Source organism: Sebastes fasciatus, chromosome 7 (assembly GCF_043250625.1).
Source record: "Sebastes fasciatus isolate fSebFas1 chromosome 7, fSebFas1.pri, whole genome shotgun sequence".
In the NCBI taxonomy this organism is placed as follows: Eukaryota; Metazoa; Chordata; class Actinopteri; order Perciformes; family Sebastidae; genus Sebastes; species Sebastes fasciatus.
In genome coordinates this window covers 29,501,474-29,524,738 of record NC_133801.1, presented here as the reverse complement: position 1 = coordinate 29,524,738, position 23,265 = coordinate 29,501,474, and the positions used below count along the sequence as shown (strand labels likewise).

General features: G+C 39.9%; 1 protein-coding gene across 7 annotated transcripts in view; it reads right to left on the bottom strand.

The window, feature by feature from the left end:
* Positions 1-23,265, bottom strand: part of usp2a (ubiquitin specific peptidase 2a) — a 60,788-nt gene that overhangs the window by 6,036 nt on the left and 31,487 nt on the right. For 5 of the 7 annotated variants that reach the window (XM_074640166.1, XM_074640169.1, XM_074640168.1 and 2 more), the window contains 4 exons: positions 4,635-4,685; positions 2,002-2,125; positions 1,549-1,660; positions 1,282-1,392 (listed from right to left, as the gene is read on the bottom strand). In XM_074640166.1, the coding sequence (XP_074496267.1) occupies positions 1,282-1,392; positions 1,549-1,660; positions 2,002-2,125; positions 4,635-4,685 (398 nt within the window). Of the gene's footprint in view, positions 1-1,281; positions 1,393-1,548; positions 1,661-2,001; positions 2,126-4,634; positions 4,686-22,326; positions 22,907-23,265 lie in introns of those variants that run through there. The other 2 variants (XM_074640171.1, XM_074640172.1) reach the window with 1 other exon arrangement.

The window sequence follows — 23,265 nt, the reverse complement described above, 5'->3', positions numbered from 1 at the left end:
TGAATATATTACGTTTTGAGGGTAATGCTGAAAGTTCCAGAGATTAACTCTGACCCTTAAACTAGCCGTGGTTAGATAACTGATAATTATATCCAAGAAGAATTGGAGCATTAAGCTGATCTGGGCCCCAGAGAGGCAACAACTCAACACAGGAGGTGAAACTGTCGCACGCAGTGTTAAATTAAAGCTTAATGATAAAGCCTTAATGATTCATGTTGCCTCGGTCTAGGCCCTGTTTACATACAGTATGCCACACATAACGTGTACAAGGCTTCTACCGTGGCCCGGATGTTTTTTCCTTTATTAAGTTGTCTAACTCGTGCAGATTTGTTTTAACGACACTAATTTATTTATTCATATGAAACTAGAAAAACAAAAGGAATCCATTGGTACCAACCATGTCATACTAGCTTGTCGTGAAAGGAGGCTAAAAAACGCTCCAAACTTACGCTGAATTATGGAAAAACTGGCATGGCCATTTTCGAAAGGGTTCCTTGACCTCTGACCTCAAGATATGTGAATGAAAATGGGTTCTATCATAGACATATATACATAGACGCTGCATTGACTCCTGGATCATATGTCAACGTGGGCGCCATATTGGACCTGGCAAGACTGGCCTGTAACCCTATACAAGTGAACGGGGGAGTTGCTGTTTTTCTGGATAAAAAGCACGATAACGTCTACATTTCTGGTCTTGCCAGGTCCAATATGACGCCCACGTTGACGTATCGCTGCTAGGGGCTGAAGCGTCCAATGCAGCATCTATGTATATATGTCTATGGGTTCTATGGGTACCCACGAGTCTCCCCTTTACAGACATGCCCACTTTATGATAATCACATGCAGTTTGGGGGCAAGTCATAGTCAAGTCAGCACACTGACACACTGACAGCTGTTTGCCATGTTATGATTGTTTCAGTATAGTTTTGTGTTGTTAATTGATTTCTAATAATACATATATATATATACATTTGCATAAAGCAGCATATTTGTCCACTTCCATGTTAATAAGATAATTAAATACTTGACAAATCTGCCTTTAAGGTACATTTTGAACGGATAAAAAATGGGCGATTAATCACGGGTAACTATGGACAATCATGTGATTAATTGCGATTAAATATTTGAATCGATGGACAGCCCTATTTCCAATACAATACATACTGTAATTAATTTGTTCCCCAGCATTCCTAGTATCACCCAAACAATTTCCCCAGTTCCCGGTGCAAGAAGGTGTCAATGCAGGTACACACATTGTCTGTGAGGCAGATTACTTACGGCAGGTGGTCGAAGTCCTCCACAGTGCCTCTCGGCCTGACGGTGACCCTGTTGACCTCGTTGTGCAGGCCGTCCAGGAGGAAACGCAGGAACTCCTGAGCATCCTGTTGGCTGCGACACACAGAAAGAACATAGCTGATGTTACTGTAGTCAGACATATCTCCATGCTTCTACTCATATTATTATCGGACAGAGGCAACGCTGAGAGCTCCTGAAAGATGTACGACAGCTTATAAAAGTTAGAGTGAAGAGTGTAACAAAGCTTACTTGTATCCCACGAATCTGGGAGCATATCTCTGGATCTGAGTTTTGAATTCAGACGGGCTGACCGCCTCACTGCTGGACGACGTCCACATGGTCTGTAACAGCTTGGCAAATTCTACCAGAACAGAAACACTCAAGTTACTCGCATGCTGGGACATGAAATGCACTTCTACATAACAGTGTGTTCATTGGATGGTGAACTGAAGGTACAGCTCATCTCCTTTGTCAGATTTTGCACATTTTCATGCAATCCCCAACACTTAAAAGACCAGGAAACACACTGCCAGTGCCTCCCCGGGCCTACAAAACAAGAACCAGTTTGCCTCTCACAAGTGTTCTGAATGATGCAAATCTAATCCGGAGGTAAAGAGGGAAGGAGTGGTACAGTATTTGTGAGCAGCTGTTTGAGAAGTGTTTGTGTTGGACTCTAGGGGGCCTGTGTGACGCGTCTCTCACCTTCCATGAGGGCTGTGTTGGTGCGGCTGTTGTTGTTAAGGTCTCTGCGGTGCGAGTTGTGCAGGCAGTAGTCTCGCAGGCTGTGTGTGTTGCTGAGACACTGCAGGATACTGTTCATGAAACACTGCAAGGTAAAAACAAAACAAAAACACAAACAGTTTGATTCCCTTACATTAAGGACTCTTATTTGCTGGAAAGAAATGAAAAACTGCCGTTACACTTTACAATTAACAATTGTCTTGTAAATATCAGTTTTTTTTTTACATACATCGTTTAAAGATGGAAAAATACACAAGTATCCTCACACTATAGTTCAAACTATAACATACTTGTCACTATTTGACCTACTTGTTTACTTTGCTGATTTGCATGCTCTCCATAGATGAATCTAGCAAATTAAAGTAAAACAATTGGACATTTTCTTACTGAGATTTAGATGAAAAGGTTGATGGCACTCTCATGTCTGTATGTTAAATATGAAGCTACGGCCAACCAGTGGTTAGCTTAGCTTAACCTACTGGAAACAGTGTTTATGTGCAGGACTATTTCCAGTCTTTCACAAGTCCAAGAAATAGCCCTGCACATAACCCCCCAAATAATAAAAAAACAAAACAATCATCATGCTCCAACATCATGTTAACCATACAGACAGAGTGATATTGACCTCCTCATCTAACTTACAGTAAGAAAGAGAATAAGTGTTCATCCCAAAATGGCCTTTCATCTTATTTCTGTTCCTGTACTTGTGAGCTGGAGACTCATTGCTTATGCACTTTGTTGTCGGTGTTTCAATGAATGTCTCTGACCACCTGTTTTTTAAAAAATCTATATTTAAAGAGTATTTTTCAACCTGAAATTGGTTGAGTATTGAGGGAGAGCGCTGCAGACAGCAGCCGCGAAATGAGCTGTAATGTAATCACTTGGGGCAATTCCTTACCTTCAATATAACGTTCACTCAAAGTGCTTGTTTTTGTCATGACAGGCTCAGATTGTTATTATAAGTGTCTGACAACATTATGGAAAGGACCCTAAAGAGAAATAAAATATTTTTCTTTCCCTTTCACTTGATCCGGTCTGTTTGTTATTGTCTCTAACCAAGTCTTGCTCAAGGAGAAGTGACTTGATGACTTGTTGCCGGAAGACAACATTGGAAACGTGAGTGAGAGTTAGAGAGAGGAGTAACAGCCGGTCAGAGTTTGCTGTGTTGGAGTACAGAAAGCGTAGCTTAGTGTTATCTAAAAGATTTTCAATGTCACAGATAAATATTTAGATGATTTCCACAATGTGGATGAGGCCTAACCCTCTCGCGACATTTCACGACGGGACTTCTGCTTGTGCGAGACTGTTAGGCACAATAAGAAACATATGGAGGACGGAACCTGCCAAAATAAAAAATAAATGAACAAATAAAAAAAAATGACTAGAAAATAAATAAATATGTCATTAAATATAGCAAAAATAATATAAAAAAATAAATGTAGCCATTAATTAATTGCTCAAATGTGACATAAATTGATATTTCTGTTTTAATTTGCTTCTTTTCTTATTAATAAAAAAATACATGCAAAAATAAATAATAAAATAAAAAAATTTATAAAAATAAATACATGAATAATAAAAGGGAAAATTAAGCAGAAGAGTAAATAAATAAGGGGATTAATGCAAAGATAAATAAATAAGAAGCAAATTAAAACAGAAATATCAATTTATGTCACATTTTATCAATTAATTAATGACTTCATTTATTTTTAATAATATTCTTGGCTACATTTAATGACATATTTATTCAATTATCGAGTCATTTATTTATTTTTCTATTTTGGCAGGTTCTGTCCTCCATACAAACAGACCGGATCAAGCAAAAGGAAAAGAAAAATGTTTAATTTCTCTGAATGGTTCTTTGCATAATGTTGTCAGACATTTATAGCAGTCCTGTGACTATATGCTAACAGACAACACCCTTCAGGCCGCATAGTATACACTTCTGCTATACCTCTAAAACTGAAGATTACTCCTGACAGTGACAGACTACAGCCAGCCTATAAATATGTAGTCATACAAAAGGCTTCTAAGACAAAGTGAAAGAATCCTAGTATAATCAGACACATATGCAGACATGTTGTCAAAAACAGCACTGCTTCCATCACGTGTTCACATGAGACACGTGCAGATTGGTAAGATCAAACCAGTCAGAGAGAGAGAGAGAGAGAGAGAGAGAGAGAGAGAGAGAGAGAGAGAGAGAGAGAGAGAGAGAGAGAGAGAGAGAGAGAGAGAGAGAGAGAGAGAGATAGAGAGAGAGAGAGAGAGAGAGAGAGAGAGAGAGAGAACGAGTCCTCCCTGGTCCATAGTTCAGAGCTTTGTGATTAGGTTACTGTGTACACACACTCACACACACTGACAGCAACACACATACACTGACAGCACACATTGTTTATTTTAGGAGCCGTCCTTCTGCCTGTTGCCTGGTAGATAGATAGTCTGCTGGACCGCCACTCTTATGTGGACTCTGCCAGATATCAACAAACACCAACTGGATGATGGGAATTTAGTGTGTGAAGAATAAGATGTCGCTATTGCAAGACTTTTGGCTCTAGACAGATGTAATTAGACTTCTCTGTGGCTGCTGTACTTACAGTGTTTCCTAGGTTCTTTAGTCCCACCAGGCCTTGGGCACTCTTTGAATTCTGAAACACAAAAAGACACAATATTTAGATGCAATTCTGAAGGCAAATCCATTTTATTATCTCCTTACAGTACATGACAACTCGATGTATGTATTCAAATTCACACAAGGATACAGGAAGGGATGTCTCGCCAAAACATATTCTTCCTACCATAATTAACAGTGAAAATGTTTAAATGTCCAGAGAGCCTGTTTTTTATTTCAGGAGACATGAACAGTAAAAAGGAGCCTATATCTATACATTTTTTAACAGAATGTTGCATTATGATGTTTTAACTTGTTTCTCCTTTTGACTTATTCCATGCTTATGTATTCGCCTTTGTTTTTTGAAATATTTGTAGCGTTCTTTCTAGGGTTGTACATTGGCAAGAATCTGGCCATCTGACGATACGTATCATGATACGGGGGTTACGCTTCAATATATTGCGATACAGTAAGGAAGGTGATATATTGTGATTTAAAAAAAAAAAAGAATTTAAGAAAACAATATAAAGAACACACCACCATATGCAAAAAATCTGAGAACAGTGGGATCTGCATTTGCATTTATCACAGTCCCTGTAAAATCCAACATCATAGCACTACTTTATGATAATCACATGCAGTTTGGGGCAAGTCATAGTCAAGTCAGCACACTGACACACTGACAGCTGTTGTTGCCTGTTGGGCTGCAGTTTGCCATGTTATGATTTTAGCATATTTTTTATGCAAAATGCAGTACCTGTGAGGGTTTCTGGACAAAATTTTTCATTGTTTTGTGTTATTAATTGATTTTCAATACCAAATATACATACATTTGCATAAAGCAGCATATTAGCCCACTCCCATGTTGATAAGAGTATTGAATACTTGACAAATCTCACTTTAAGGTACATTTTGAACAGATAAAAAATCTGCGACTAATTTGCGATTAAACACAATTAACTACGAACAATCATGCGATTAATCGCAATCAAATATTTTAATCGATTGACAGCCCTACATCGACATCAGCTGTTTTCTAACACTGCTGATGTGTTTAGGCTGGATTCATACTTTAATGATAACTCTGGGAAGCCGGAGAATCGGCAAAACCCCGACATGTGACAAAGATGTGATCTGCACTTGAATGTGCGTGTCGTGTCCGTCTAGGAGTGACAAACAGGAGGCTTTCCTTGGTGAGCATTATCTTGAGAGAGGAACTTGTTTTTGTTATCTCACAGTCAGTTTTTCCTTGGTAATCACTCCCAGATGGCAGAGATCTGATCAACAACAGTAGATAACATGGAATCAGTGTACCTTAAGGATTTTCTACACTGAAGCTTTTACTGTTAGAAATTCTCAGGGCGCCAACCCATGAAATAGACATTTTAGCTCGGTGAAACACAACAGATGGCAAAGCATATTATCGTGATTTCAACATCTTAAAATAGTGTAAAATGCTTTGCCGAACTTATGTCATCGCTTGCTGCAGTTAAATTTCATTACATAAGTTGAGTGGTTATATAATTGAGTAGCTAGAGGAAGAACTAACAAAGAACACGGGGGTGGATAAGGAATACACTTGTGCCCTCGACTAAGAAAGCAGAGGCAGCAGACAATTATGCTTTAGAAAACACCAGCTATGCCAAACCTAATTCATTTTTTGCATCATTCTATCCACCTGCATCACTGAACCAACGTCATGCCTCGTCAAAGGAAATGTCATATTGATCACGTTTTTTTTTTGTAATTGTAATATTTCATAAGAATTTCAAGAGTTGGACTCTAAATGAAAAATAATAGTGTCATAATATAGTATGTATAGAGCAACAAAAAGACGATATGACCGCCATCAATTTTATGTATGAAAACAAGCTGACTAGTGGCCAAACAGTGTGGTAACTTGAGCTTGTATTTCTAGGCAGAGAGCAACTCTGCATGGCTGACAGCCTAACACCAGTCACCTGATCTCACTCGCAGTTGAAATCTATCTAACCCACATGTCCCCTGTTAGCTTCACCTGTGGTGAAGCTAGAGCACCAAGAGTACTATGTATCAGGACCACCATGAAAACTGTCCAAATCCAAGGCGAGACCACACGAAAGCGGTAATTTAATGCGGCAGTAGGCCGAATATTTTTGGCATCATTGGGCAAAAATTCCATAATAACCTTTCAGCATATTGTAATTCAAGTGTTCTGAGAGAAAACTAGACTTCGGTGCCTCCTCATGGCTCTGATTTCAGGCTTTAAAAAATCTGGACGTGACGGGAGAAAGCCAGAGCAAATTTGAGAAAGTTTGCTCCGGCTGGTGGGCGGTGCTTGGTATTTCCTCAACTGATCTCAACGTGGCTGCCGGGTCACAAACCTTTCTCATTTTACAGCTAAACAGTACACTACAAGATGTGTCTGACAACATTTTATTCGAGAAATAGGCATTACAGTAACAGCATATTGATTCATATATGATCAGCGCTGCCTAGTTTGACCGTTTGATTGGAGTTTACGAGTGATTGACAGCTGCTCAGAGACGGCAAGGCTCCAGCTCGGCTCTGACTTGTTGTTTTCCTCCGATCTGTGAAATCTTGCAGATGCTATTAGGAGCACCGGAGGACACAGAGGCATTTGACTTTTTCAGATTACCCGTCTCATGCACTACTGTAAAGATATAGTGACCATTTTATTAAAATAACTTTTTTTTTAATCATATTTGCTCAAACCTGCCTACTCCAGCTTTAACTGTTCATTCATGAAATCAAACCGAGTGTGCAAAGATGAAGGGGATGTGTTTTCAAAGTTTCAAAGCTCTAATTAGAGAAAAGGGGCATGAAACATATATAAAATATGGTGGTGATAGCTTGTTACCTTAGTAGGAGACCAATCAAACAAAGGAATCAGTAACGTACAATTAACTGGGTCAGATGATGTAAATAGCATCTACAATACATGCTGGAGACAGCTCATAGATGCGAGTCTTGTGGTCAGCAGCCTCAACACACCCTGGATGTGACCTGAAAACCACACAGATTAATTTTGCACACATGAATGGCCACAGTCTGTTCACTGGATGACCCTGCTGACCCAAAGGAGTAGTCCTCTGTGATCACACATTCAAAACGGTATCAGTAGTCTAATAGTCTCAGAGGGTGTTATGTGAGTGTGCTGGGAAATTCTCTGAATTGTTACAGTATCCTTAAAGCTGCAGTGGGTAGAAATGGAGCAATTGATGATTAAAAAAAAAGTTGTTTTTATAAAACGGTCACTATATCCTGACAGTAGAGCACGAGACAGGTAATCTGAAAAAAATCATGTGCCTCGTGTCTCCTCCGGTGCTCCAAATTGCATCTGCAAGATTTCACAGACCGGAGGAAAACAAGCAGTCAGAGCTGATCTGGAGTCTGCCGTCCAGCTGCCGTCTATGAGCCGGCTGTCAATCACTCGCGTACTCCGACCAAACGGTCAAACTAGGCAGCGCTGATCAAATATGAATCAATGTTCTGTTACTGTAATGCCTATTTCTCTCCTCAAATGTTTTCAGAAACATCTTGTAGTGTACTGTTTAGCTGTAAAATGAGAAAGTTTGTGAACCAGCAGCCGTGTTGAGATCTCTTGAGGGAAATATCAAGCTCCGCCCACCAGCTAGAGCACAGCCAATAGGAGCGCTCTCTCTGAAATGACCTGTGATTGGCCAAAGTCTCCCATCTAGATTTGTTAAAGCCTGTAAACAGAGCCATGAGGAGGTGCAGAAGTCTAGTTTTCTCTCAGAACACTCGAATTACAATATGCTTAAAGGTCATTATGGAATTTTTTGCCCGATGATGCCAAAAACATTCTACCTACTGCAGGTCTAACTTTTCTGAGCAGGTAGCATACAGTGGGGTTTATCAGAGCTTTTGGCTGAAAATAGCTGCTGCTGCTGCTAGTAACAAGGTTGACGGAGTCCTGAGTCCTGACAGTGCCGCTTTAAAGCATTAACTGATTATCAAAATACAGAAGTTGTGGAGTAATTTTCATTCAGTCATTTCAGCTCCACAGGGAGGGAGGAGCTTTGCAGGTTTAGAGAAAGGACACTGGATGTGAAAACGGAAATCAAAGTGAGTTGTCCTGTCCAGAGCTCAGCCCTTAACATTCTGGAGATTCACATGATTGGGAGCATGTTCGTCTGTTCATCAGTGATGTGAGCCTGCAGCTTATCTAGTTACGAGCACTGTTACAGGAAGGGCTTTTTACTATTATATAAATAACCTCTGCCATCTGTCTCTTATTCAGGAGAAAGAGAGTCAGTACAGCATGCAGAGGGGAAAAATCTACAGTTTAATTAACTATGGCTTATCTAAATCCTCCTTTCTGTAAATTCCACCGTAGTGAATGGAGCACTAGCTACGGCCATATAACATAAACACACACACATACACACACACACACACACACACGCACACACACACACACACACACACACACTTCCTGTTGTGTGTCCAGCTTTAAGACCTCTGCGATGACTCCAGGACGCAGGACCGATCCTCTCTGGTCACCTCAAATGATTTCACAACAGACACACATCACCTCTTCCTCCCCACCGTTGGAATGTGTAAGTCTGACTTTGCTGCACTCTGCTGCTGAGTAATGCCACGGCCGGTCCCAAAAATAGCAGCTTTGCTTTTAATAACGCCTGCTAGTCCGCTCGCAATTGGCTGATCCTACGGCCAGCCCGGCAGACGTCACGACGACGAGACAACGTCCCGGCTCTGTCTCCGTAGCAACGCTATTCTTGTTTTTTTTTTGCGGGATGGAAAGCTAGAGGACATGGTGACATCACAGTGACAAGGCTGAGCGTGGATGGAGTGTGTGTGTGTGACTCAATGTGTGAGGAACTGGCAGTGAATGACTTGGAGCAGATGTGACTTTTAAACTAGGATCGTTTTCAGACTGAAGCCTTCTACCAACCCACATTAACAAACAGGTTGATTCAGTTTTTAACTCGAGATTTTACTCTTGTTTATAGGCAGCGTTTAGGGATGCTATGGGACACTAAAGCTCTCCACTAAAAGCCACACTAATGACATTATTTTTGGCGCGTTAGCAGCTCCTTAGGGCAGGGTGAAGCAGCTTTTATTGCAGCTTTTTCAAACTGTTGAGGAAAATCTCCCTCACCACACTGGAGGGATTTGATTATGGGAATAATGAATATTCGAACTCGCAATGGTCAGGGATGAGCATTGTTTATATTGGATATCACGATTAATCGCATGATTGTCCATAGTTAATCGCGATTAATCGCCATTTAATCTAAAATGTTTTATCAATTCAAAAGGTACTTTAAAGGAAGATTTGTCAAGTATTTAATACTCTTATTAACATGGGAGTGAGCAAATATGCTTGCTTTAAGCAAATGTATGTATATATTTATTATTGGAAATCAATTGACAACACAAAACGATGACAAATATTGTCCAGAAACCCTCACAGGTACTGCATTTATCATAAAATATATGTTAAAATCATAACATGGCAAACTGCAGCCCAACAGGCAACAACAGCTGTCAGTGTGTCAGTGTGCTGACTTGACTATGACTTGCTCCAAACTGCATGTAATTATCATAAAGTGGGCATGTCTGTAAAGGGGACTCGTGGGTACCCATAGAACCCATTCACATATCTTGAAGTCAGAGGTCAAGGGACCCCTTTGAAAATGGCCATGACAGTTTTTTCCTCGCCAAAATTTAGTGTAAGTTTGGAGCGTTATTTAACCGACCAGCTAGTATGACATGGTTGGTACCAATAGATTTCTTAGGTTTTCTAGTTTCATATGATGCCAGCATCTTTACTCTGGCTTTAAACTCAAACATAAACCCAAAAATCTCAAGTTGCGTTAATGCGTTAAAGAAATTAGTGGCGTTAAAACGAATTTGCGTTAATGGGTCATCATCGCGTTAACTTTGACAGCCCTAATTGGAAGTAAATGATAGCAAATGCAAGAAATAACATTATTATATGTTGTGTAAAAATGTAATAATTTCTCTCTTATCTAATCCCACTACCTCTTATTCATTTGACAGACGCGGTGTAAAATGCAATCATAAGTCATTAGTCCTCATTTCTAAAGCGGCGTGTCGAACAGGATTCTTTAATGTACTTGTTTGACGATCCATGAGTCACCGGCTCAAGCTATGATCCAGCCTGTAGCGTGGCTATAATGACAGCTAATTCCGTTATGCAAATTCTGCTGTGATTCTTCTACATAAGCAGTTTAAACCAGCACAGAGTACGTATGTGGGATTAAAGTCATGCACCAACAGAAAAGCTGGACCAGTGTAACGTTTTCAGCACAAAAAACAGTGAAAATGAAGTGACACAGTGTACAGAGGTGCATCATAGCAAAAAAAAAAAAATCAAGCGATAAGTTTGAAATCAAAACAAAGCTGCTAGATGTTCTGGTAAGTGTTCTTTGTAATTAAAAGGCCCTGGAAATCTATTTTCTAAATCAATTTCTCAGTATTAGTGACGGGCTCATACATGAACACAATATTTTCTACCAAAGTTAATAAATCTTAATAAATAATATATATGGATGGTTTTTTTCTGTATCTTAAATTTGATTGTTGCATATATAGTCATAAATATTCAGTGTTATAGAGAAATATCAAAAATCTGAAGCCAAGTTTTCAGGAAGTCAACATTACATATCCTAAAGGCTCTTTCATACACTGAAGGCATGGTCACATGTGCGCAAATGCAAGCGGGTGGCCATCGCCTGCCGAGGCGATACTCAAACTGAGAGCTCACCAAAGTTAAACTCTACATGAATGCGAGGATGCGAATTTGCTTCGCCACCGGATGCAAATGTTTTTTCGCCCCCATTCGCTTGCAAAAAATGGAAGTGTGTTATATGTAATATGTTAGTTTCGTGCATGTGTGACTGTTCCTTTTATAACACAAACAAATATCTTGAGCCTTTGACAGCAAAAAAAACCATCCTGTGACATTCAAATCACCCTAGCGCTAAGTACCTACAGTACGTAGTATTTAACTAAATATGACCATTCACCATCCACCATCATCAATACTCTTATGGTTTTTTTTTCAACAGTTAGTGCTTAGATGCTGTGACATTCTCATGGGATACAGTACATATACAGTATATATACAGTACAGTATTTATATATATATATGTATATATATATATAATTCTGTTCAAAATGTACCTGAAAGGGAGATTTGTCAAGTATTTAATACTCTTATCAACATGGGAGTGGACAAATATGCTGCTTTATGCAAATGTATGTATATATTTATTATTGGAAATCAATTAACAACACTAAACAATGTCAAATATTGTCCAGGAACCCTCACAGGTACTGCATTTAGTATTAAAAAAAATGCTTAAATCATAACATGTCAAACTGCAGTCCAACAGACAACAACAGCTGTCAGTGTGTCAGTGTGCTGACTTGACTATGACTTGCCCCAAACTGCATGTGATTATCATAAAGTGGGCATGTCTGTAAAGGGGAGACTCGTGGGTGCCCATAGAACCCATTTACATTTACAGATCTTGAGGTCAGAGGTCAAGGGACCCCTTTGAAAATGGCCATGCCAGTTTTTCCTCGCCAAAATTGAGTGTAATTTAGCCTCCTTCACGACAAGCTAGTACGACATGGTTGGTACCATTTGCGAGATTTTGATTATTAAAAATCAACTCAACATAAACCACGATATAACCCAACATAACCCACCACAGTAAATGCAGAGCAGACGAGGGAGCTACTGATTGATTAATCATCATGGATCACTTATCAGCCAACGGTCATTCAAATTCTGTGCGTCCCTCTGGGGTATTTTACAACATAAGATGGTCTAATAATTAACTACCTCACTATCTTACATAACACACTCACAAATCAGTTAATCTGTCTCATTTCCATTTGCAGTTGGCAGTAAATTAAACTAAAGCAGAGAGGTTTCATCAAAGAAGCCTTTGCATGCTAGAAGAGGAGAAATAAAGAGAGGTGACACATAAAACCAGCAGTCACAAGAGGGAACATACATCCACTGTTCATATTCCCAGTCGTTCAATGTGAGCGGACTGATGCATAGTTTACACAAAAGAGGCAGCCCAGGGGGATAACTTTGCATAAACGCTCTATTCATAAATGTCAGAAGCGGCTCAGGCAACAAGCAAGCTACTTTTGAAACCCTACTCCTTGGAGGCTAAGAAGCATGGTGAACAGAGAGGCCACGTTAAAAAGCATTCCGCTGGCTAGGTTGAACCGCTTCCTCAAACTGGAAATACGAGACAGCGGAAATGTCCCTTTGGCGTGTACCCAGCAGGGTGGAAGTAAAATCTGTCCATCCACTGTGCTCAATTAATTCAAAGATGTGGGCCTGCTGGCCTGAGGGATGGAGGATGGTGTTGGAGCAGAGGAAATGGGTCAAGCAAGGTGAGGAGGCTGGGAGAAATGAATAATCCCTGATTAGGGCTTTACTTTCCAGGGTGACTTAATAGAAAAATAGAAGAAGACAACAACGAACTACATTAAAGTGGGACTAGGCAGGATATTTTTGGCATCATTGGGCAAAAATTCCATAATAACCTTTCAGCATATTGTAATTCGAGTGTTCTGAGAGAAAAAAAGACTTCTGCACCTCCTCATGGCTCTGTTTTCAGTCTTTAAAAAATCTAGATGGGAGACTTTGGCCAATCACAGGTAATTTCAGAGAGAGCGCTCCTATTGGCTGTGCTCTAGCTGGTGGGCGGAGCTTGATATTTCCTCAAGATATCTCAACAAGTTTCTGAAAAAGTTTGAGGAGAGAAATAGGCATTACAGTAACAGAATATTGATTCATATTTGATCAGCACTGCCTAGTGATTGACAGCCGACTCTCATAGACGGAAGCTGGACGTTAGACTCCAGATCAGCTCTTACTGCTTGTTTTCCTCTGGTCTGTGAAATCTTGCAGATTCCGTTAGGAGCACTGGAGGACACAGAGGCACATGATTTTTTTTCAGGTTACCTGTTTCATGTACTACTGTCAGGACATAGCAACCGTTTTATAAAAATAACTTTTTTTAATCATATTCGCTCCATTTCTACCCACTGCTACTTTAAGAAAGAGAAAAGGGGAGATTCTGTATTCTTACAACTTGATGAACTTCGGGTCACAGCAGCGAGACTAAACTGTCGGCATGCATTCTGTGTTTCCATCAAGCGTGATCTACGGAATCCAAGTGTAACAAACGCCTGACATGCTTTGCTTTAGCGTCAGTCATCAGCTGATATTCATCAAAACGTGACAACACAAAGGACAGGTTCAACTGACTGAACGCTTTTTAAGGTTACATGCTTGTCACAAGGGAGTGGGAATAATGAATTCAATGTGTATTTACACTTGGGTGTTTGTTGAAGGCATCACTGTGACTAAAGCTATTTTCTACTTGAATGATAGCGTTCATGAGACTTATTTGCTCGTGACTTTTTACACATTTATCGTCTTAAAAGTGACATCTGAGTTCAGGACAATGGCTTGAGAAGCTCCACTGCACACAAGAAAAAAAATGAAAAAAAATAAAAAATAGCTGTTGTGCAGTTTGCGGGTTGGGGAGGAGGAATAAGAAGTAGGAAGAAGAAGGAGGAAGACAAATGAGAAGTACAGGACGGTCCACCGCCATTAAACCTTTAGGGCAGTAGCATGTTTGTTCTGCCTCAATCAAGTCTCAAACTCACAACCTCAGACACCAAGGGCAAGTCACTATCTCGGTGAGCTTACCACCACTTCACACTATGACGTCACACTGTAACTGGTGTCAAAAATTCAGTTTTTGAGACAAAATTCTGAGAATTTGCATACTTCATCTAGACAAAATAAAGATGCCTGTGATTTATTTTTATAAAGATTGATTGCTCCATAAGTGACAAACTGATGTTTAAAAATGCTTGATTTCCATTGACTGCAATGGTTCACATGAGGACAGAATACAAAATACTTTCAAAAATACAGTTTTGAGATAAAATTCGGAAATTTACTATCCTACATCTACCATGGCCTCAGAATTTTGTCATTTATTTTCATGAACATTGGAGCTTTATTTAGCGAGAATTTGCGGTAGCTGTTTAAAGTATTGTTTACTCTAAAACGTTTTGATGCACTGTGGGCTCATTTTTTGATAATTCAAAAATCTGGCAGGATCATTAGTAGAGGACAGTCTGAAGATGCAGCGTAGCAAATTTGGTGTCAGTCGAGCAAAACATGTGGGAGGTTTAATACGATTTACAGTTTTTGAGAAAAACTACTGAGTGATGGACTTCATTATTCCTGTCAGGTTGAAGCATGTGAACATTTCTGCCCAGTTGGGCTACATTTTGGTGGAATTTGCAAAGTTGTAAGGACTATTGGCTCACAAAGCCAGTTGACGAAGAAGAAGAAGAAGAAGAAGAAGAAGAAGAAGAAGAAGAAGAAGAAGAAGAAGAAGAAGAAGAAGAAGAATTCGCTGATCGAATGTTGGCAACGGTAACGTGCAAAGAAACGTAGCAATGCGACGACAAAGGAAGGGAAGAAGAAGACTGCAACCTAGCAAACATGGGTGTAAATAATGCACAATCAAAATAGTCATATAATCTGCTTTGCAAAAAAATGATGAGGGGAAATGCATTCAACACGTTTGTCAGACGTCAAGGATACACACAATGTGTTTGAATGGAAAAACCTTTCATTGTTTACAAGAAAACTCCACAGGTGCTACTTTACCAGCAATGTTTCAGCAGGTGTGTCTGAATGATTTGGAAGCCCAAATCCTATCCTAAAAAACTACATTGTCTTTTATAATTAAATGTATTTGAATGAATACGTGAATTTTGTGGTGTATTCGTTACAAGGGCCAGTGGACAATATCTTCCTTTTTGAACTGAAGTTAACATTAGAGCTAACCTTTTAAAGTTATTTTTTTTTTTTTTTTTGGGGGCATTTTCCATTTTTATGACAGGACAGTGGATAGAGTCTTGAAAGGGGGGAGAGAGAGAGTGGATGCGGAAAGGGCCATAGGCCGGATTCGAACCCGGGCCGCCGCGGTCAGGACCAAGCCTTAATACATGGACGCCCGCTCTACCAACTGAGCTAACCCAGGCGCAGAGCTAACCTTTTAAGGAAAGACTACCTTTACACAACCCACTGCACGCACCTGTTGCTGCAGCAGCTAGTAATCTTAACCGTGTGGAGACTGGAGATGGTGTGGGAAAATAATAAGCTCCGAGCACAAGTGATGAAGCTTAATGAAATCCCAGAAGGGAGCTTTTTCCAAACTAATAAATGAGTGCTCAGGAGCATTCTTATGATCTCTGTACCATCTGCTATCAAGTTTAACTACTACAATATTTTTTATATCGGTGTATTTGCTGTTAATTAATAGGGTTTGAGTAATATGTGAAGAGCAATACGGATATATTTTGGATATATTTTTTCCATTACTAACACCTTTAGATGCCATTAGAAGTGGGGAATATGGATAGAATCCTCTATCATGGTGTATATAATCTTATGCTACAATATTTATACTAGGGGTGTAAGAAAATATCGAGTATCGCAATATTTTGTTTTGTGATATTGTATCGATACTGTATTCTCAAAAACACTGTATCGATTTTTAATTAATAGTTTACATGCAAGAATGTACTCAGTCAATACTTTATTTAATTTGCAAAGCCAAATGCCCTCTCAGTGTATGAGCCTTCTCAAAGTAGTGCTATGATGTTGAATGTTACAGGGACTGCGATAAATGTAAATTGCATAAAAAGTAACCTTTTTTGCTCAGATTTTATGCATATGGTGGCGTATTCTTTATACTGACATTTTTCATAAAATTGGGTTTAAAAAATCTCAATATATCATTTTGTTTACAGTATTGCAATATATCGTGATATATTGAATCATAACCCCCGTATCACGAAACGTATCATATCGCCAGATTCTTGCCAATACACAGCCCCAATCTATACAGTAGTGTGATATGCTACATTTTTGGAAAAACAATTAAGAAACTGTTGATAAAATGACAAGCAAGCGATGTGAACATAGGCCTACTTGACCATTAAGTAGCCTGCCTTATTTCATGTATAAAATCTGTGTTATGACTTCATATAATATAGAAAAATCAATCAATCTATTTATATATTTTGGACTTCAAACACATAGGAAATGGTTATGTTTTTCTTCTCCCTAATGTGCAAAACAAACCAAACCGAAACCAAGTAAATACTACCATATCATCCAACCCTAAATGATACATTCTTTTCCCAGAATAACAACAATTTAGCCCTTAAAGGAACAATGAGTAGGATTTGTCGGTAGTGGTTTGTAAACACAACATTCAAAGTTGGCCCCTCCGCCCCGGCTCACCGAGGTTTACGGTGCTCGCCCAAGGGTGAAAGCCAACCCCAGATTCACCCCTTTGTCAGCTTGGCGTTTCGCCTCACTATAATTGCGTTTCTTCGGCGCTGTGTCCGCCGTAGCTTCGTCTCGGATGCGTGCTTATCTGGGGTTGACGCCCAGAAACATCCCGAACACAGCAAAATAAGAAAATACTGTACAGGCTGGCAGGGTCTCTGCAGATACAGACACTGCCACACACTTCTAGTTGGTCATACGTGATGACTGAGAGAGATTATTGTTTTAGGAGTCAATATATTATTTTAGAGGAAAGTCCTACTCATTGTGCTTTAAGGAAGTAAAACAAAATCGTCAGCTTTTAGACCATCAATGTACACTTAAACTCTTCAGTGAAACAAAAATAGTGATATCAAAATTAGGGCTGTCAAAGTTAATGCAATAATAACGCGTTAACACAAATTTGTTTTAACGCCACTAATTCATTTAACGCATTAACGCAACTTGGGATGTTTAGGTTGTAGTGGACTCAGTTTTAAAGCTAGAGTGAAGATACTGGCATCATGTGAAATAAGAAAACCAAAGGGAATTGATACCATATCCACTGGTACCAACCATGTCATACTAACTTGTCACAAAGGAGGTTAAATAACGCTCCAAACTTACACTCAATTTTGGCGAGGAAAAACTGGCATGGACATTTTCAAAGGGGTCCCTTGATCTCTGACCTCAAGATATGTGAATGAAAATGGGTTCTATGGGTACCCACGAGTCTCCCCTTTACAGACATGCCCACTTTATGATAATCACATGCAGTTTAGGGCAAGTCATAGTCAAGTAAGCACACTGACACACTGACAGCTCTTGTTGCCTGTTGAGCTGCAGTTTGCCATGTTATGATTTGAGCATATTTTTTATGCTAACTGCAGTACCTGTGAGGGTTTCTGGACAATATTTGTCATTGTTTTGTGTTATTAATTGATTTCCAATAATACATATACATACATTTGCATAAAGCAAGCACATTTGCCCACTCCCATGTTGATAAGAGTATTAAATACTTGACAAATCTCCCTTTATGGTTAATTTTGAACTGATCAAAAATGTGCCATTAATTTGCGTTTAATCTCGATAGAACATTTTAATCGATTGACAGCCCTAGTATAAATCTATGCATGCGCACCAATGAGAACTGAAAAGGCTCATTCAAAGTCAGTGTGGATGACTAATATCTCATTGCAGTATTGGCAATGCTCTAATAATAAGCCTCCAACACCATAGCAATAACAAGTGCCACTTCTCTCCGCTCTGCTTGTGTCTCTGGGGCTGTAAACTAAACTTCACACTACCAGCAGCAGGATGCCTGGGTCCACCTGGCAGTGCAGAATGCCAACTGCTGATTGGCTGCCATACCAGCATGAGAGAGAGAGAGAGAGAGAGAGCAGCAGAACAGTCTGTTCTGACCTGTCTCTTTATTTGGCAGACCATCATAAACAATCTCTCTCTCTCGCTCTCTATGAGTTACCTCTCATGCTACTGTCAACTGTCTCCCATGTGAGCAGGCATGGCACTTTTGCTCACACACATACACACATGCACCCGGTGTTGGCACTTGATAGGGAAAGAGAGACAATCTATTTATTTCTCCCTTCTAAAAAGCACACAGAGGGACAGAATCAGTCACCGGAGCTTGTTGGGCCAGTGTCCGGTGGCGGTGACATGGAGCCACAGCTCATTTCTCTCACACACGCTCATGCACACTTTTACATGCAAACAAGTAAACAGTTAGATCCTCTTTCTGGGAAGAATGTTCTTTCTGAGAAAAGCAAATAAGACGCTCTTCACACAGCGTCTTCACCCACCGGGGGCATCACACGAAAACCCAACATTGTTTAGATAACAGCTGGAGAGCATGTGACCATAAAGCAATACATTGGCTTCTTATATAACAGCTCTGCTCATCTTCACACATCTCCACCGGTATGCATTCCTCTACCAGGAGAATAATTCACCCTCAATGGTAGCAAAGTTAACTACTAGCTAACAGGCTGGTGTTTACATTACACTGAAGCCTGGTGGGGCCTCTAGGCCTGTGTCTCATCACAGCACACACTAAACTGAAAGATCACACCGTAGGCCTTGACAAGGAGACTGGAAATAACCAAATACTAACGTATAACAAAGTGCCAACACCTCAGAACTGTACACTGTATAAATACCACAAATGATATCCTCTTATGAAAGATTTACTGCCAAGTTACTCCCACTGAAGTTAATGCCAGTGTGGTGCACTTAGGCTCTTGCTGGTAATATTTGTCTTTAGTATGAAAATAGAGCAATAAGCATATAGCACTACATCTCTGACATTTGAATGGCTCGGTTATAATGACAAATTACAAACAAGAATGATCACATAAGTGGATGAGAACATTTTAAATTAAGTCTGAACATTAGGGCTGTCGCAGTGAAGGAATTTCCCCTGCGGTGATAACGATTGGCTCAACAGTATGTAGTAGTAGTATGCGGTTATATTGCGATGTTTTTTTTTTTTTTTTAAATGACTTAATTTATCCTGGTTTTAGTGCTATACAAATAAGCTCTATCGTTAGGCTTTTATTAGATATATCACTGCTTTTTAAATAACAAAGATACTAATTAATACTTGTTTATTGTTAAATGCAGAACACAGAAGGGCAATGAGGCGCAGACACTTTGGTTGCGTCTGGTTGCTATGATACAGAATATCCACAGAAGTAAAAATGTTGGCACAAGGTAGACTTGCTCTGTATGAAGGGTAGGGTCGTGTCTAGAAAATAGCCTGCAAACTGCGAAATCTGATCTGAGATCTGCAGAAAATTTGCAAGAACTCTCGCGAGACTTTTATTTATCTGCCATTGGTAGGATAGACAATAGGTCTTATTATAAATTAATTTGTTGGTCATTTCTTTGTGATTAGAGGACTTTTATATGTGAAGACTATTTTGTTGAATGTAATGCATGACCATGTAACACAGTTCATTGCAATGAATGTTCATTTCATGCAATTGTTTTGTGTAATTTAGCATACATCCGCCATATAGGTTGAAATTGTAAAGATATTAATATTGTGATATTGCTTATATTTCACAATCCTTCAGTCAACAGTGTGTGTGAGACTGACTTAATGCATTATAAACGACTTAAATATACAATCAATGGTGGTAAAACAGATTCTCTGTCGATCGTCTACTTGGTTCATCATTTCAACATTAGAACATTAAGAGGTGCAGTATGAAAGCTGCTGCAGAAAGCAACCGTTCACCTTACAGCTGTCTGCGCTGGCGTGCTGTGAGCCTGCTGTGCACAAACATGTGCATGATCACAGATAACCACACACACACACACACACACCCTAATGTAAGATCGCACGTTTCTCTCTTGAACAAATTCACATATGCACACACTAGGAGAAAGACTGATCACTTTCCATTACCATGCATGAGGTGGTCTGCAAGAAGGGAGATGTATAGAGGACAGATGATGAGCGAGAGAGGGAGGAGATTTAAGGAGAGGACAGGACAGGAGGAGCATGTGGACGGTGACAACACAACAGAAAGCGTGCCAAGCTGCCAGGCCTGGCCAGCACTAAAGTGTATTCTAATGTGATTTCTCATTACATAACAGAAGCTGGCACACAGCAGCTCTACTCCACGCTGTACTGTAGCTCGGAACATACACACGTATAGGAACGAACACACACACACACACACACACACACACACACACACACACACACACACACACACACACACACACACACACACAGTTGCAGCAGCAAGGCTCTGGTGATCACAAACTAAAAGTTGTTCCTCTTCTTCTCATATTAGGACAAACACAGCTGACAAGTTGGCTTTTAAATCTCACTTTACCCAGCAATGCATGTGTAATTTTAACATCCATATATCTATACAAGGTGTGGACAGTAATGACAGCTTTAAGGCAAAGAATACACATCAGAATTGATTTCCAAACCTGTCAGTTCACAGCTTAGGCCAATATATTCACATTTACAGTATTAGATATTGGCAAATCACTCTCGAAAATGTCTGATATCATTTATGTAGTGGTTATATTTATTTTTGACTATTAATAACAGGTAGCATTCCAGTGTGGGAGGATGTAACTAAGCTTAAATCTACAGTAAAATCTGCCTCACCTTGCTTTTTGGCTCTCATAGTAGTCCACCTGGTTTATCAGGGGAGTTTTGCATTAATCCAAATTATATTAAAAAGGCTTTTCTACCATGACAACAATTAAACGCAGGGAAAATCATTATGAGAATTACAAGACGTATACACCAATTTCAATCAGCACAAACATCAATAGCAACTTTCAAATTAAAAGTACTGCCATAATTAATTTGTCTTAAGGCTGAACTGGCTTACACAACAATGGTTTTCAGTCCACTGTCCACTACTCAGACCTACATGTGTCTGTACTATATGTGGCTGTGTCCATATGGAAACAGCCAGAGGCAACAGATATCCCAGTGCATAAAGAAAGCCCCCTGTCAAAATGGGGTTATTACTGTATTTATTTCCATTCTAGGCCTACAGTGAGACCGGCTACATAAGAGCAGTGTAGTAAGAGCAGCTGTAGTGTATGAGGGGGATTAAACGGTGGTTGCATAACCAGTGACCTATCAGTGCAGGCCTACTGATCCTGGCACAGCGGAGTACAGCGGCTTAAAAGAGCGGCTTACCTCTGCAAATGACTCACTTCAACGTTCAACTGACATCAGCTCTCACAGGATACATAACATTATCAGTGAAATGATAACATCTGGGTTCTCTTTATAAATGACAAAAAGCCCACATTTCTGCCTTTAAGTGACTATAACTCTCCTACAGTATATGTGAACCCTTTCTTGCTCACATTCACATGAAATATAACCTTTCAAACTGTATTAAATTATTATTATTTTTAATAGCTTTAGCATAATTTGATCTGTAAAGCAGCACATTATTATTATTATTATTATTAATATTATTATTATTATTATTATTATGATGATCTTTTTGTTACCACCCACTATTCAGGTGACAGGATAGTGGGGATACCACACACGCACCAATTTGTGTGTTACTGAATAACAATTTAGTGTATTATATATGCCTCATTTCATAATAATTAAATAAACGAGTTTTACAGCTCTGCCAATAAAAACCTTAAATTGCCTGTTTTTTTAATGGAGTTTGGTGTGACGTTCTTGTCGAAGCAGAGATATAACGGAGCGTATATAACGGGGCACTATATCTCTATCTCTTACCTTGGCTTGGTTTATGAGGAGCCCTACGAAAGTTGACACCAGCATTGAGCCGGACATGCTGCCTTTTCTCCGCATCTCCTGCTTCAGGAACGGGAAAGCAGTTGCCGGCGGCTCCTCCGGCACCGTCACCGTGTACGACTGTCGCATGCTCGGCATGCTGGAGGCGGAGAGACGAAGCCGACGAGCCGGTGCGAGTTATTCAGACGACGGGCGGCGGAGGGTTTTCTGAGCAGCTCCTTGCTCTCTGCTTGGTCGTGTTGAACCCGTGCTCTATTGCAGGAAGGCAAATTAGACGTTTCACTCCGGTTCTGATAGGCTCCCCTGCTTGTTGTCATTCATTCATTCATATAATAACGGCACCACCGACCTCACAAATCACGCCGAATAGTCGACCTGTGGCTTTCCCTTTAAATGATCCTACTTACAGTATAATTACGAGTAAAAAAAGGCTTAATAAAGACAAGGAGCTACTGACTGCTGTATCAGTCAACGCAGGTGTACGCGGCTCGCTTGTTGCACTCACCAGAGTAGTGGTCGCTCTGTAAATGGCAATAAATGCATATTGTGTTCCCATTCCGTTTTTACAGGACTGGAGGTCCGCCTCTTTTGGCTCGGGTAAAATTCAGCCTACAACAAACGTCAGCGACCGCCTCCAGCCGTGCTGAACTACGTCACACTCCATCCTTTCTCCACATTGCTGTAACAACCTGAAGGACTAATGCTGTGTGCTCCAAGGAGACTACTCATCTCTACGAGGATCACGACACAAAACTAACCTCCACCGTGACTCCATGGCCATGGCGTATTATATGACACAATATGTTCTATCAATGTAACAGCATGATATCATGAATGGCACACTGCTGTATAAATGTGATAGGCTCTGTGTTACTACGATCTGATCCAGTGGTTCTAATATTAGATTGTGCGGTCCTAAAA